The sequence below is a fragment of the Gracilinanus agilis genome, chromosome 4 (genome assembly GCF_016433145.1).
Source record: "Gracilinanus agilis isolate LMUSP501 chromosome 4, AgileGrace, whole genome shotgun sequence".
In the NCBI taxonomy this organism is placed as follows: domain Eukaryota; kingdom Metazoa; phylum Chordata; class Mammalia; order Didelphimorphia; family Didelphidae; genus Gracilinanus; species Gracilinanus agilis.
The window spans coordinates 281,093,072-281,110,838 of record NC_058133.1 but is presented as its reverse complement, the minus strand read 5'-3'; the positions used below and the strand labels follow the sequence as shown (position 1 = coordinate 281,110,838).

General features: G+C 34.5%; 1 protein-coding gene across 1 annotated transcript in view; it reads right to left on the bottom strand.

Moving 5' to 3' along the window:
• Positions 1 to 15,569, bottom strand: part of MEP1A (meprin A subunit alpha) — a 38,145-nt gene extending 22,576 nt beyond the window's left edge. The window contains exons 1-3 of the mRNA XM_044674945.1: positions 15,374 to 15,569; positions 5,261 to 5,301; positions 4,405 to 4,483 (exon numbers count right to left, since the gene is read on the bottom strand). Of these exons, the coding sequence (XP_044530880.1) occupies positions 4,405 to 4,483; positions 5,261 to 5,301; positions 15,374 to 15,569 (316 nt within the window). The remainder of the gene's footprint in view (positions 1 to 4,404; positions 4,484 to 5,260; positions 5,302 to 15,373) is intronic.
• Between the last annotated feature and the right edge of the window lie 2,198 nt (positions 15,570 to 17,767).

Genomic DNA, 17,767 nt, shown 5'->3' with positions numbered 1-17,767 from the left:
TCTTACATTTTCCTAAATGCATTTTTTTAAATCTTTACCTTCTCTCTTAGAATCAATACTGTATTTTTGGTTACAAGGCAGAAGTGTGGTAAGGACTAGGCAATAGGTGCTACATGACTTGCCCAGGGTCACACAGCTACAATGTGTCTTGAGGCCAGATTGAACCCAAGACCTCCCATCTGTAGGCCTGGCACTCAATCCAATAAATCATATAAACTGTTCCCTGAATGTACTTTTTTTTAAGTATTATATCTGGATAATATAATTTAGACCTAGAAAGAAAGGATGTTTGAGATGATTTAGCCCAACTCTTTACATTACTGATAAGATGACTAAGACCCAGGGAGAAAAAATTACCTGTCTAAGGTTATACAAGCAGTACAACTGACAAAATGGAATATGGGCTTAGGTTTTTCAGTTCCTAATCCAATATGCTACGTTCTGTTTCCTTCCCTACTAGGTCAGGAACCTTCTAAACTTTTTGTCTTCCCCAGCACTTACCAAAGCATGATGTATATAAAAGAGATGAAATGAATATTTGTTTATTTGTTTAATTGAATCTATCCTTAAAATATATTCCTTAAATATTATTCCAAGCAACATTTTAGAGAAAAAAGATACTGATTCTTTAAGGAAATAATTTCTGGGAGTGTTTCATAGTAGTCTGGTAAAAGCAAGTTGGCTTAAGTCTCTCTAGAGATTATTGTTGTTCATCCTTTGTACTCAAAGAGAACCAATGGCATCACTACATCAGGGTCGATATGCAGTATGTTTAACTATGGTTGATGAGTTCGATAAGAGTTTGGAAGGCTCTAGCATAGGTTAGGCACAAATTGTTTGTTCGAACATTGGGGATAGAGATGTCTAGATTTTGTCATCTCATGTTTCCTCTGTGCTATTGTAATTTGCTTTGCTCGTGGAGCACAGTGCCTTCTTTGATGCAGGCATGCCATGCTGGGCAATAATGTGTCACCGTCTCCCATATCTTACAATCAAAATTAATGCTTGTAGGAATTTATTTTTCATATGCTGTATTAATTCCTGCATATTAGGGAGAATTATTATGTATTCCTGTATCTGGGATCTGGGTCAAAGATCCCATCCAGTCCGCTGCTTTTTGCATTTTCTTTGTCCTTGGGAATCCCAAATAATGTCTTCTTTTTTAACAGAATTTGGCTAATAAATGGAGATACAAGAGGTTTTTTTTCCTGTATATGTGATGTAGGTATGGGGAGGGGTAGATGGATTTGATGGACCAGCTGTTATTGAGCTATTGCCAATTAAAGATGTCTTGGGATGCTCAAAAGAAAGGCCGCATAATGACCTTCAAAAATTCTCTTTATTAAGCTGCCCAACCCAACTCAGTTCATCTCTGGTCACAAGATATAGAGACCTTTATCATATATTATATTTTACTTTATTGATTATGATGCTGGCTTAACCAATAATTATATTTAATATTATATATTAAATCAAAATTTAATATCATATATTACTTTATTGATTATGATGCTGGCCTAACCAATAAACTTGATATATCAATGAACATATATTCTTACCCAAAAATTAGTCTCTCTAGATAATTTTAATTGTAACAAACTCTTTAAAGAGACCTTTAGAGTGTCCTCATAAGTATTCTTCTGATCTCCAAGTAAATGCTTACCTCATTCAAGATCGCTCATAAGAGAATCTTTTAGGTAAATGTGCATTTGGTCTTCCAATTACACAGCCAGTCCATCATAGTTATATTCTTTGCAGCATAATGATTGAATTCTTGAAAGGCAATATTTCTTAGATTTTAAGTTTATTAATCAGTCACTTAGGAAAATCTCAACTAGCCAGTAGGCTCCCTCCGTAATCTGAAAAGATGCTAAGGAGCGAGTTCCTGGGGTTTAGGCTAATATATACCTACTTGTAATGTCATCACTCAGTCCCTCCCCAAGATATTTCTATATTTTTTTTAATTTTGGAAAAATTTTAATTAATTAATTAAGAAGATTTTTTTACAGGGTTACATGATTCATGTTCTTTCCCTCCCTTCCCCCCAACCCCCCTCCCATAGCCGATGCACAATTACACTGAATTTTACATGTGTCATTGATCAAGACCTATTTCCATATTTCCCCAAGACATTTCTGATTAGAAAATTGTCATTGCAAAGGTGGACCTAGAGATCCTAACTTCTCCCTTATTAATTCATCCCAGGAAGAGGTAGGTTTTAAGGATGCCAAGAAGCCCCTTCTTCCTTGCCATATAGCTCGGTCAATATGCTACCTACTCAATTTAATCTTTCAAGTGGGTTAAGTGACTGCTTGCACCTGTTATCCTCAACAAAGATATCAATAAAAAGGAGCATCCAACCCAGTTTCATTGCCTGAGGGAGAAATTATTTGTAGCTTCAGCTTGGAATCAGACAATTCTTCAGGAAGGGACAAAATAGAAAATTATTTCATGAAAAATATCCCAACTTAATATTAATTTTCCACAGCAGTCAAAGTTTTAGGGGTAACCTCAATAACTAGGGAGGAAAGAGTAATGACAAATACGTGCAAGTTAAATAACAAGTGGGAAGGAGGTGATGGTACCTCTCAAAAATGACTAAAATCTGTTAGGAAAAGTGTGTTGATTGTGTTGAATTGCTTTTTTTTCTCCTTAAAAACAATCTTTGTCATAGAGGATTAGGTAAGAAAGGCTACAAAACCAAATATGACATAAAAACTAATTGTACCCATAAAAGTAAAACAAAAAGATAAAATATCAATGTAACCTAGAAGGATTTTAATGCTTGACTTACCTAGAACTTTACCCTCAGAGGATTATATTCCAAGATAAGATCAAGAGTAGATTAGAAAGAAACTTTCTACTCTCTATCATGGGATAAGACCAGGACTCGATAATACATACTGTACCTCTTCTCAATAAACATTTATTAATAAACTAGCTAAATGAAGCTATGATAAAGGGAAAGGGACATAAGTAAAGGGGTATTGAACCACTGCTGTTTATTTTTTTATTTTATTTTTTTAAACCCTTAACTTCTGTGCATTGGCTCCTAGGTGGAAGAGTGGTAAGGGTGGGCAATGGGGGTCAAGTGACTTGCCCAGGGTCACACAGCTGGGAAGTGTCTGAGGCCAGATTTGAACCTAGGACTTCCTGTCTCTAGGCCTGACTCTCAATCCACTGAGCTGCCCCCTACTACTGTTTATTTTTGGAAGATTATCCTATGAGATTTTCTATTTTATTGTTTACGGGTTACTCTGCTTAGCCATTTTATTAAGTAGGTTGTATTTCTGTAAACTAACTGCATACAAAATGTATTATTTATCAACTAGATATGAGAAACCAAGTCACAGTGAACACAAACCATGAGAAGTAGCTTTTAAAAACAAATAACAACACTGAATTGGGAGTCAGAAATCCTAGGTTCAAATTTTGACAATCTGTTTAACTTTTTGCAAGTCATGTCAAGTCAAATTGATTAATTAAGTATCAATAATTTGCCTCTGCTTAGTACTAGAGACAGAAAAAACAAACAAACAAAAAATAATAATCCCCTTATCTCTAGGAACCTGAATTCTCTTGGGGGTAGGCTTAAGAGGAGACGATATCTTTATAAATAAATACCAAGGGAAGAGAACATGCAGTTGTCTGTTGCCCACTATGTGTCAGGCATTGTCCTTAAGCACTTTGTTTTTATGTTTTGCAAATATTTCATTTGATCCTTAGGAAAGCTTGAGTTTAAATCCTGTATAAGACAGTAACTAATTTGTATGATTGGTGGCAAGTTATTTAACCTCTATTGGACTTAGTTTTCTCATCTGTAAAATGGGATTGTAGTAGGACCTACCTCATTCAGTAGTTATGAGAATCAAATGAGATGTTAAAACATAAAGCACTATGTAAATGTTAGCTATTATTATTAGCACATATCATACAGTATCATTAAGCAGACTAACATGGGTTTCATATAAATACAATATTAGCTAAGACAAAATTACTGGAGGTAGTTCATTCCATAGGAACAACAGGCATTTTAACTGTATAAATGAAAAACAGTACTGGTGGGGCAGTTAGGTAGCATAGAGGATAGAGTGCCAGACCTGCAATAGGGAGGACCTAAGTTCAAATCTGGCTTCGCAGACTTTCTAATTGTGTGACTCTGGGCAAGTCACTTAACCCCATTGCTTAGCCTTTGCCACTTTTCTATCTTAAAATTGAGAGTAAGACAGAAGGTAAGGATTAAAAAAAATACATATTGGCTGGTATAATATAATTTGGGGCATGCCTTTAAATGAAACATGGTTTAAGAATTTCACATCTGAGAATGTCTAACACTATTGTATAGAATAGAAAAAATGAATCAAGCTAAGTCATGGGTGCCAAGTTTAGAACAACTTCTATTACCCAGATTATCAGCCAGAATGTAAGGAATTGGGAATTTCCATCTTGTCGTTGGGTCTCTCAATGCATTCCGAGTTTTATTCTAGAAACAAAGAAGATAGATAATTCATTAAGGTTCCCTGAAAGAGAGAAGTACTCTTTTAAGAAGCCTTCCCTTACACTTCTCTAGATCTTATGAATATTACCCTCATCATTGAATTTCTTCAGAATTTATTAACTGTATTGTTACATTTGTTGCATATAGTTTGTTCTGGTCACAATTTTTTAAGAACATTGATGATTGCAGAATACTCAGAGGAGAAAACCAGTATGGTGAGAGGACTAGAGATCATGCTACATAGCATTCAGTTGAGGGACCTACGGATATTTAACGAGGAGGAAAAAAGACTTAGGGAGAATACAAATATCTTCAAATATTTGAAGAGATCCTATTAGATTCGTCCTACTAGGTCACAGAAACCAGAATTTTGAGCAATAGATAGATATTGTAGAAAAACAGATTTTGACTTAATGTCAATGTGACTTAATGCTACAATGTGGAATGGATTGACTTTGGAGGCAACAGATTGTTTATCATTGAGGATCTTCAAAGGACTAGATGTCTATATGCCGGAGGACTGTATGGACAAGATTTCCACAGAGGTATAGGTTGGCCTGGCAAACCACTAAGGTCCTTTAAAACTCTAATATTTTATGAAAACTTTCCATGGGTGACTTAATTATCTCATAATCTTGTCATCAACTCTATTAAAGTCTCCTTAAGATCAAGAACAATCTTACATTTGATAAATGCACAATAAAAACTTTCTTGATTGAAAAAATAATGAAGTTCCATGGCTTTTTGAACAAGAGTACCCACCTCTAATAAGATGTCACCTTCAAAGAGGTCCAGACCAGCATCTGGAAATGGATTAGAGAAAGAATATTTGAATGAATTGGATTAAACAACAACATATAGCATGAATCAGCACTTTCTTGTGGTTAAAAGAAAAATTCTTTAGAAATAAGGAAATCTAGAATAATCCTCACCAATCTAGAACAATAATTAGAAAGCTAAAATTCTTTCCAATCTAGAACAATAACTCCCCAATCTCTTAAGGAACTGGTAAATCCTTCAGACTGGTGTGCATTGCTACTTATATAGACAAATAATAAACATTTAAGGATATCTTGCCCACTGGTTGATTAGCTTCCTCAATTAAGGCACTACATGAAAGAGGACAAGGTTAGGGCTCAATCCCCAAGTGTATTATGGCAACAAATTCACTCTAGCCTTGAAATGCCTGCCCTCTATGATAATGAGGAAGCAGGAGAAAGTTTGGGGATGAAAAATAGCAAATCTACCTCCACTATTACAAACAAAACACAACCTGGTTTTTCTGGGGGTAAAGTACCATAAGTTCCCCCCCGCAAAAGCAGACGTTATAATTTAACCCCAATGTTTTTTCAACTTTGTGCTGGCAGCATGGTATTGGGAAAGGGGTGCTGAGCTTGATATAAGGAGAGATCTGGGACTTGTTCTTTGTCTGACCAGGATAAAGCCATTCAATCACTCTGAATCTCCTCTTCCTCTATATGAGGATAATAATGCCTAGTGCGTACCTTACAAGGTTGTTGGAATGATCCAATAAGAATTGGTGTAAAGTGCTTTGCAAATCTCAAAGCTATACATAAATATGAATTGCTATTATACATACAGGGTATCTCACAAGTCTTAGTATAATTTTGTAGCTTAAAATCTTAGTGAAATCTTAAAACTGCTCTAAAGCTTCCGAGATACTTTCTATTTGCACATGATAAAAATGTCAGTTTACATTATGTATTATATTATATATTATATTATAACATAATATAGCATGATAAAATAATGACAACTGGCATATATTTATCTTAAACAATATATAACAATCAGCTGTCAGTATTATTAAGTCATATAATATAGATAAGAGAAAAGAAGAGAGAAAGAGGAGAGAAGAGGGCAGGGAAGGGAAAGGAAGGGAAGGGGAAGGTAGGCGAGGCCAGGATAGGACAGGGGAGGGGAAAAGAGGGAGGGAAAGAGGAGAGAAGAATAACACTGACTGATACCTCTATATAACTATATTCTATTGTTTTATAGCTATATTATTTTCTCATGTTTTTGATGGAGTTCATAAAAAACCAGTCCTAACATAAACCACTACCCTGCTATTATTACTCTTGGGCAATTCTATCCACCTAATTGTGTCTTTCCAAGTATTTAGTTGATGCTAAATTTTTGCAACCTTTTGTGATATACCTAGCAGTTTCTAAGACTTCATTGCATAATCTATATCAATCAATGAGTTCCAGTCCCTTGAGGAAACCTTTTATATATCTTCTAGTAGCAATGATCTGATCTTTAATTGTTGTCCTAAACTCCTCAATTTCTATAAACAGTTCCGCATAACTCAGCTATTTGTTCAACATGTAATATCAGACCTCTGTTTAGGTAGATTATTATGTAAGCAGTTTGGAAATTAGATTATAGAGGGGAAATGCTGTTATCTTCTCTCAAAGACTACCTCTAATTTATCATATATATATATATACGCATACATATGTATATATATATATATATGTATCGTTTGTAAATAATTGCTTGCATATTGTCTCCCCCATTAGACTGTGAGCTTCTTGGGGGAAGAGATTGTTTTCTGCCTTGCTTTACATCCCTGGTGTTTTGCCTTATTTGTTGGCCAAATGACTGACTATTGACACGTTGGCCCATGGAGCACCTTTTGATACCCCTTGCAGCTTTATAGCTCCTGTCATGAGCTAAATCACCTTTGGCTACATTTGAGAATCTGGTGGTTATTCCTATTGCTCTCATTTACTACTTTGAGAAATAAAGTCTCTTTGCTCCAAAAGTATTTCTGTTAAGTGTTAGCTTGTTTTATCACATACAGCTAGATGCCAATTAGTGTAAATGAGTCCCCTGAAACAGTCACATGCATTTGAATTTATAGCATTAAAAGTCATGCTCTGGAAAATATGGTGATCAGTTCCATCCCAATGGAAATATACAGAGTAAATTCAAATAATTGACAACATCATGGGAATTATTATTTGTACCAGGAGGATCGAGCTCTACTCTAAAACATTCTATCAATACTCTCTTTTTTTTTTAAATGAAGGCTTATGAACCTTTCTAGAACTGCCTTGTGGTGATGATATCATTTGTTTTGTTAACATGACTTTTTGTGTGGGCATCTTCTAAGTTCGTTTTTAATCCTTTTGTCAGGTCCAAAGTCTGCATTAAGATAGGCATTGCATAAATATCATTTGCTTTGTGTATTCTTAACCTTTGACTTGAGGACATGAGTAACTTCATAACATACATAGCTTTAGCTTCCTCCTTCATAGCCTTCTTGGTATGTCTTATCTGGAGAAAAACAAGGTATTTCTAGGTATTGTCATCTGTTGGCGCATTTTAACTCTGGATTCAAGCACAAAGTCAATCTCTATATAGTGGAATGGGAAGGGTACTGAATTTTGAGTCAGAACACCATAGTTGGAATCCTATCCCTCTCTCATTAGCTCCTTATTTGACCTTGGGCAATTTATTTAATGTTTATGTGCCTTAGTTTGCCCATCTGAAAAAAGATATTCCTTGGGCCATATTCCAGTTCTAAATCTAGGATTCTATGATTCTACTGGCACACACTAAGAACTTTTACTTATCAGGTCTAAATGACCTATTATTGGAGCAAATTTCCACAAAATGAAATAGCTATTTTTTAGTAAAGACCTAAAACTTGATGTTATATATGGACATCATGTAACTGACATAATGTTTTTGGATAAGTCTCTCTTTTACTTAAAAATTCTACTCAATTCTATTTAACAATGATGATAATGAATTTAAGACTTATAGCAGATTTAAAATGTCTCCCTGAAAGATATCATTTTGTTGCTGTCATTGTTCAATTGTTTTTCATTCATGTCTGACTCTTTACCACTCCATTTGGAGTTTTCTTGGCAAAGTTACTGGTTTGCCATTTCCTTCTCTAGTTCCTTTTACAGATGAGGAAACTGAGGTAAAGAGGGTTAAATGACTTGCTCAGAATCACATATCTAGTGTGTAGTTTATAATTATTCTAATCCCTGGAAGACTATGTTTCCCAGGACTCCCTGCTACAACTTTCCCTGACACCTCCCACATTCTTTGTGGGAGGTGTCAGAGAAAGTATAAAAAAGAGAGTTTTGGTGCCTTTTCTCTCTCTCTACCCAGGACCCTGCAGAGCTCTCTATCCTAGAGACTCTCTCTATTCTCTGGACTCTGCTCTTGAGCCAGGAGGCTGGTTGACTCTTTCTACCCTGGACCCTGTAGAGCCTTTTTTTCCTTCTATTTACCTCCTAGTTTTCCCTAGACATTCCTTTTTCTAATTTAAATAAAACCTAATTATTCTAAACCCTAAATTGCTCTCTGATCTTTTATTTGATCCCTGAAGGGCTCTGGTCAATTTCCCCCTGTAGGGCTGGGACGCTACCTTCCTTTCCCTTCCTCTACCTTTCTCTCTCCTTTCTCCCATCCATCCTTCATCCTACTTTCCTCCCTTCACCCTGACACTAGTAAGTGTCTGAGGCTAGATTTGAACTCAAAGATGAGTCTTTATGTCTCCAGGTCAAGCACTCTATCCACTCTGCTATCTAGCAACATGCTTTACATCAGTTGTTCTTGATATTGTTAGGTCAGTTACATATTTTAAACTGAAAAGATTTCTATGTGAACATAAAATACTATAATGGTTATTATTATTATTATTATTACTGCTACTTCAAAGGAGATATTTTTATAAATGAAATCCCTGCAGGAAATTTTTCCTAAAATAAAAATGTGACCGTTATCCAAATTTTCTTTATCTTTAGAAAAACTTCCTCTCTGGAACTCAAAATGTTATACAGGTGTTTTCCTGAAGTTTTATAATATTCAATTGTGAGGATAACAGTAGAGTCTCAAAAACTTCCTAGAAAAGGTGATTAGATAGATTTGAATATAGTTCTTCCTTCCAGAGCTAATCTAAAGACACTTAGAACAATATATGATTTCACTTCAGATGATTTTGATTACAGCCTCTTTACCATTCATTTATTAAATGCTACTCTCTAGAATACTTATTTTTGTGTTATATTTTCCTACCACTAAAGTGTGAACTTCATAGCTAAATTACCACTGAGGCAACCCTGACTATGTTTGGAAGGATCTCATCTTTTTACAGTCCTCATGACATATTATTACTGAGATTTTTTAGAAGGAGTAAAATAAGGAATAGTTAGAAATTATAGACACCCTTTATAATAATAGTCTCGTTTCTATAATACTTTAAAGTTTACAAAGCACTTTCATCATAAGTCATGAAGTAGTTTTATTATCACCATTTTTCAGATGAGGAATCCAAGGCAAAGTAACTTAATCAGAAGATATATGAATCAAAGACATTGAAACAAACATTGGAGGCAAAATGAAGCAGAATGATGATATGATGCCATGACTTCTGCCTTTGGAGTCAGATGACCTGGGTTCAAATCCAAAGTCTGATAATATGTCGGCAAATTAATTAACTTCTCAATGTTTTTGTTTCCTCATCTTCAAAATTAGGAAGTTGAATTACTTGGTCCCTCTAAATCTACGGCTCTATGAAAATTTGGTTTCTTCAGCTCACTCATATCTGACTGTTCTATCTATACTGGTCAAATGATGTAGAAAAGTTCATAAATATTTGTTAAATCTAGAGTATGATCTAGTAGTCATTGCCCTGTGACAACCTCTATACTGGTCTAGATGTAAGAGCCTCTATAGAACAGTGACGTGTGCTAATAATGAAAGAGGGCTTGGGTTTGTTCTACTTGATGTCAAAAAGTCTAGCAAGTAGAAATAGAAAGAAACAATAGAAAAGGAGAATTTTCTGATGATCCAACAAAGCTTGTATCCTGAAGTAGTGTTTTTCCTGTTCCAGATGACATTTGGGGGAAACTACAGATGTGAACATCACAGGGAAGCTGTAAACTGGGTGGGAGATTGGACCAGATTCTTTCTGAGGTCCTTTCCCACTCCAAGATTCTATATTCTGTGTTCTCAGAATCCAGGTTTTTGTCTTCTAAAGAATCCCTTTATTTCTCACATGTAATGTTGTAAGTTTCCAGAGTTTTAAGGGTTAAGAGTTTAGAAGATCTGGGTAAATTCTGACTGTATTTTTAAAAAATCTATATGAAACTGTGCAAATCAATTCATCCTTTGTTTTTTCTCCTCTGAAAAATAATGGGACTTTTAACTAGATGGTTTTAAATGTCCTTTCCAATTTCAGATCATATAATATGATGGTCCCATGATCAGATTCATTAATTTAGATTCCAGTTATAGCTTAGATCAGCCAGCATTTAGAAATTACAGTCTTGCAAGTTCTCTTTTGGTTGAGTGGGCATGGTAAACCCTTAATTTTTCTTATCAAGGCCATTCCCTAAATTCAAGAAGCAGAGAAATTTAAATCAAAAGCTAAATTATTTCAAAGTCATTTATGTCTGATCTTTCTGTTTCACTAACAAAGTGAAATAGACAATTGCCTAATAATCTAGGTCGGTGACCTAAGACACACAGACTGATTACCACCAGCAAGCCCCAGTCCTTACTGGCTTTTTGAGGCACTCATATTGTACCCTGAAGGGACATCATCTATTTCTTCTCTTATATTACCTGTTCCATGTAACACAGAAAATTCACATAATTAAAGGAATAAAAGTAGAGGGTCTGGTGCGAAAGATATTTCTGAAAATATAAAAACTTTCTCCAATGACCGGTCATTTACGTATGATAAGCAGAAATTCTTAATGTGTGCCAGTAGGATCACTGAAAGGGTCTCAGAAAACCAAGGGAAAATGAGAGTGCTAAAACTGAGAAAAACATTTTTAATTACTTTAAGTTAATTTTTTTAAAAAAGAATATTTAGCAATACATTCTTTAAGTGGTCAGAGGTAGAAAATATCAGATCATAAAAAAAATAACACCATAGATTTTTTGACCCTTATCTTAGAATTGATACTTGTGTTGGTTCCAAAGCAGATGGGCAGTAAGAGTTAGGCAATTGGGAGTAAATGCCATAATACACAGGTAGGCACCCTAGATCTTAAAATTAGATGGAATAGTGCATGGGGGATCATGTAAAATGACACAAGCCATTTAGTTCTTATGTTCCCTTTCTGTGAAATTAACAGGCTGGATGAGTTCATTCAAAAAATTCCTTCCAGCTTATATATTCTATGGTCTTGGATACTATTTAACTCACTAGACAAGAGGAAGAGGCAATAGTATACAAAATTGTATACAAAAGAGTATACAAAATTGAAGAGATATTACTAGTTCTCCTCAGCCTAATTTAGGTAGCAGTTCCTAGAAAAGATGAATACTCATCTGGAGTTGGGTTAGTTCTTCCTTCCAGAGTTAATCTAAAGACAATGATAATCAGTTATGGTTTTAACTCAGATAACTTTGTAGTTCTTTTAGTACATATCTTTTATTCATTAAATGCTTTCCTGTTTGATGCTTGTATGTGTATCATATTTTCCTGAATCTATAGAATGTGAACTCCAAGGCTTAGTTACCACTAAGACAACTCTGTCTATGTTTGGAAGAATCTCATCTTTTTATGGCCCCCATTAGTTCCCAGCATATAGAAAATACTCAATAAATGTCTATTGTGTGAACGAACAAACTCCCTATTTCATAGTCACTAGTTTCATTTTTAGTCATGGTAGCATAGTAGAAAGAGTTCTGAACTTAAATTCAAGAGAAACTTTGTATTATTCATAGAACCACAGAATAATAGCTTAAGCTCTCAAGTGCTAGGAAGGACCTTAGCGGGGCAAAAATCACCAAAAACAACCTATTTATTTTACAGAGGAGGAAATAGGTGCCTCAGATACTTTCTAGCTATGTGACCCTGGGCAAGTCACTTAACCCTGTATGCCTCAGTTTCCTCCTTTGTAAAATGAGCTGGAGAAGGAAATGGCAAACCACTCCAGTATCTTTGCCATGGAAACCCTAAATGGGGTCATGGAGAGTCAGACATGACTGAAATGACTGAGCAACAACAAAATAAAGTCCAATGAGGATAAATGACTTGCAAGTTGTAAATGGCAGAGTTAGGATTTGAACCTAGGTCCTGTAACTCCATGTTCAGCATTCTGTGTTATGTCATGCCACCCTGACATATAACCTCTTGGGCTAATTTGCTGTGACCTTGAGTTAATCATGAAACTTCTTGACCTGAATTTCCTTATCTGTAAAATGTGGATAATACCTATAGTAGAGACTTCATAGAGTTGTAAAACTCAAATGAGAACATATGGAAAATAATCTGTAAACCATAAAGCTCTGTATAAATATCTGCTAGTAATATTTTGTTCATCAGAGACAGAATCAACGTGGACTCAGCTAACTCTGAAGCCACCCTAGGCACATTTGAGGGTCTTCCTTTAGGTTAACGTTTAACATATTAGGGGTGCCCTGCCATAAGGCTAACTTTCTAGACTACTTAGTAAAAGCATCTCTGTTATATAAGTGGGAGATTTTGAAAAAAATTTAAAAATGTACTTGGATTACAAAAATTAAAGATTATATTCATAATGATTATGTTTTTTAAATAAAAGACCCAATTTCCATCCTCTCTAGGTAACAATAAATAACTAGAAGTGTGTAATCACTGGTTGACACCAATTTTAATATAAATCTATGTTTAAAATCCCAGCTGGGTCATGAATTTAATTGTTTCTCCAAGTTTACATTTACAAAAAAAAGATTTGTTTTGTGTTGAATGCTATCAAACCTGGAAAAATGGTGGTAGCATACCTAGGTGCTAATCTGACACAATTGAACAGATGCTCAATACAAAACAAAACAAAACAACAAACTTAAAGCTAAAACAAATTTAAAAATAAACTAAATATCACTGTACTGATACCAGTTTACTTTTCTGGAGTCAAATATAGTTGAGTTCATTCTCTGATGACTAGATTAATCCCTTTGTGTCAAATAAATAATGATTAAAATTTCTGATCTCTGAACTTTGGATATATTCTTAGATCAAATGAGAATTTCTGCCTTACTAAAATAGTCCTCCAATTTTATTCTTTACAAAACAAGAATAATATTTCTTTCTTCAAGGGGCTTGTAAGGCTTAATGAAGCTTTTATAAAGTTCTTCCAATGAAAGCTAAATAATGCTTAAAAATCACAATAAGTATTTTTTTCATGTATGAACAAATTGGTTTATACCTTTTTTCTAAAAATAAATTCTAACCTTAAATGGGTTCCCATTAATTAGAAAATGTCTAAAAAAAACTGACAAAAAAAACATGGAAAGAGTTATATGAATCGATGCAAAGTAAAATAAGCATAACCAGAAGAACATTGTACACAGTTCACAGCAATATTGTATGATGATTAACTGTAAATGACAGCTATTCTTAGCAATACAAAGATCCAAGAGAATTCCAAAGGCCTTATAATGAAAATGATAGCTATCTCCAGAGAAAGAACTGTAGGAGTCTGAATGCAGATCAAAGCATACAATTTTTTGCTTTGGTTTTTTTTTCATGGTTTTTCTTTTTGTTCTGTGTCTTCTTTCACAACATATGAAAATATATTTTGTGTGACTGAACATGTGTAACCTTTATTAAATTTCTGGCTTTCTCAGAGAGGAGAGAAAGAAGGGAGGGAGGGAAGGAAAGAATTTGAAACTCAAAATTTTTTTAAATTAATATTAAAAATGTTTTACATGTAATTGGAAAAAATCAAATATTTTTAAACCTGGTATAAAAGCAGAACTGTATAGTACTCATACTGTATTGCTTGTATTATGATGTCATATTTTATAATAATGTAGTATTATGATTGTATAATATAGTAATTGCATTACATATCTATTATATAAAAGATGCTTAGCATATATAGATTGAAATTAAAATGACTTTTTCAAACAGCTCATTTATACAACTTGTTTTTCATACAAGGAATTCAGAGAAGCATGGGAAGATTTATAGAAGCTGATTCAGAATTAAATGAACAGAACCACTAAAATAACATCTATACTATAGCGTGATTGAAAAATACCAGTATAATTGAAAAGATCACAAAAAAGTTTTAAGCACAAGAAAATGAAAAAAAAAAAATAATGACCCTAGGGAATGGGTAGTGTTGTTTCCTTACATCCTCTAGACAGAAAGGCAAGGTACTACAGAGACAGAATGCTCTCTCATTGTCAGAGTTTCTAGATTGACTTTCTTTGTATTAAGGAAGGAGTCAATGGGGGAAGGAGAAATTAGAAAGTAATTTCATAAAGTATAGCAAATAGGTGTCCCAGTGAATGTAGTATAAGACCTGGAATCAGAAAGACTTGACTCTGAGTCTGTTCATAGACAATTCTTTACTAGGTGTGTGATGCTAGGCAATTTACTTAATCCCTATATTCCTCAGTTTCCTCATCTGTAAAATTAGTATAATAACAGCACCTCCTCACAGGTTGCTGTGAGAATCAAATGAGATAATATTTTTAATATTCATATTAAGCACTTAATACAGTGCCTGAAACATAGTAAGTGCTATATAAATATTAGTCATTATTATTGCTGTTTTCTTAAATAAAGCTTTTTTTAAAAGCAATGGAAAGGGGGCAGCTGGGTAGCTCAGTGGAGTAAGAGTCAGGCCTAGAGACAGGAGGTCCTAGGTTCAAACCCAGCCTCAGCCACTTCCCAGCTGTGTGACCCTGGGCAAGTCACTTGACCCCCATTGCCCACCCTTACCACTCTTCCACCTATGAGACAATACACCGAAGTACAAGAGTTTAAAAATAAATAAATAAATAAATAAACAAATAAATAAATAAATGAATGAATAAATATATGAGTAAATAAGTAAATAAATAAATAAATAAAAGCAATGGAAAGAAAGAAACAGAACTTACCTCGATTGATTTCTAAAATATCTCTCCTTTGCATATTGACCTCCCCATCTAGAGGAAAAGGATATATTATTACTAGTGTGACTGAAAAGAGAGAGTAGAGAAGCATTCTCTGAATATTGTGAGAAATCCTTACCCTTGCCTTCTGAGAAGGAGTTGATCTGCAAAGAAATACACAAATATTGGATAATATGCACATAGGAATGAATAATTCTTAATAGCAGGGAAGAATGAAAAGTCACTCACAGATCTGGAAGCAGCAAAGGCGAGCAGCAAGGTGAAGAATAGGCTCCAGGTGACTCTGCTGCAAAGCATTGTGGCAAGTGAAACAATCTTCCTGAATGTGCCTTGTAATAAATGTCTCCTGACCTTTGCCTGGCTATCTAGTTTCTGAACTTTTACCCTTCTCTCTATAGAGATAGGATTTTTTTAAAAAAAAAGTTAGATTAACCAGATTAGTTAGTCACTGAGTCTAATGTGAAGAATTTCTGTTTAGTGGTAAACTTTGGTTGGAATTCACTTTTCATTAAGAAAGCTAAAGAATGAAAAAGTTAAAAACCAGGGACTAGAATGTCCAGCAGGCTTTTTCCCTCAGAAGAGGCACATTTTGAGGATAAAGTAAGGTGATATGGAAAAGAGAAGACTTTACCAATATCATACACTTTTTATCCTTAGATCAAATTCACGAATGTGTTCACTTATTTTTAATATTTTAATAATTATATTTCAACATAATTGTTTTCCCTTTTTTAGTCCCATGTATTTTAGTTTTCACATTAAGAAGTTTTTTCTGAGAAGAGATGCATGAGATTTTCTAAATTGTCAAAGAGGTTAATGACACAAACAAGGTTAAGAACTTCTTCCCTGAATTTTTTTTAAAGCTTATTTAACATTTAACATTATTAACATAATTATACCATATACATGATTCCAAAAAATTCTCTTTCTCTCTACTTTACTGACTCCTATCACCTGGGGCAGCTGGAACAAATGATACAAGTAAAGTTCATTCTTATGGTCTCTCTTTCTCTAGTAATCAGCTAAATATTGGCTCCATGGCAATTGAAATGGACCATATGGTCCCAGGAGCAGAAGTCTTGGGTACTTACCTTGTCACTAAGCTCCCTTCTTCACTTTGGGCATACAGGACTAGGTATTGACCACTGAAGTCTGTTCCCCAGCTTATTGCTTGTAAGTGTTAAAATTAATAGTTTGGCTAAATATATAAAAAGTATAAATCTTTTATTTATAAAGTAGAGAAATACAAAAGTGTAGAAAAGACATTAACCCAACTAAATATTGTTGCAGTGCTTGGCTCAGCCTGGATTTGTTAACCTTCAATCAAAATTAAAATATCCTCAGAAAACAGGAAGGGAAAACCAGCTATCCACTCACTCAAGACAATGACTGGAGCTGAAGGTGACTCCTGAAGCCTACTTTCTTCTTCTGACCCAACCTTCTTCTTGAAGCCAACTTTCTTCTTGGAGTTCACTCTTTCCTCCTTGGAGTGACTCTTGTCTTGGAGTTCCCTCTCTATTAACCTCCTTCACCAATCTGCCTTCATGGCTTTTATGGTGGTTTCCTTTCCCTGCCCCTTTCCATGGAGGCCAGTCACAGTTTCCAAATTGTCTGAGTTCTCACCTTTGGAACAACACCTTTCTGAGCGTGTGAACTCTTAAATTTCTGGCTTGTTCTCACCTAGCATCAAGTAAGATGTGAACTCACAGAGAACCAAGAATTCCCTTTCACATGCCTCATGACTCTAATAGTCCTTTGAGTCATCAGTCAATGGAGCCACTTACTAAGAGATCCTGAAAAAGTTGGATTACATCTGGTGATACCTTAGGAAGTTTTCTTATGACTTTTTTAAAAAATCTATGTTCTTTTAAATATAGAAACATGCTTATTTAAAAAATGTGTCTAATGTGTCTACTGTATTCTCTCACCTACCTAATCTTACAGAGAAAACCAAGTGAAAATAAGTAACTTGTCCAAATGACACATAAGCAGTAAAAGGAGAAACCAAATCCAAATCCAAGTCCTCTGACCCCAAATCCATAATTCTTTCAAATTTCTATAATACTCTACATTATCCCTCTTCTTAACTTCCTTATTTCAGAGTCCCAAGATTTTTCAGTTTCCCAGGTTTACAATATAGGAGTCATTGTCTGCTCTTAACTTCTCCTTCACCCCAGTATCTGATAAGTCACCAAATCAAGTCCATTCTAACACAATATCTCATGTCCATCTTTCCTCTCTACTCACATAACTACCACCTTAAGTCATCTCTTTCCTAAACTACTGAAATAGCTTCTGAATTATTATTCCTGCCTCAAATTTCTCCTGTATCTACTGTAAGAATTTAAAATTTAGGTTTTGTGTTAAATATGAGAATTC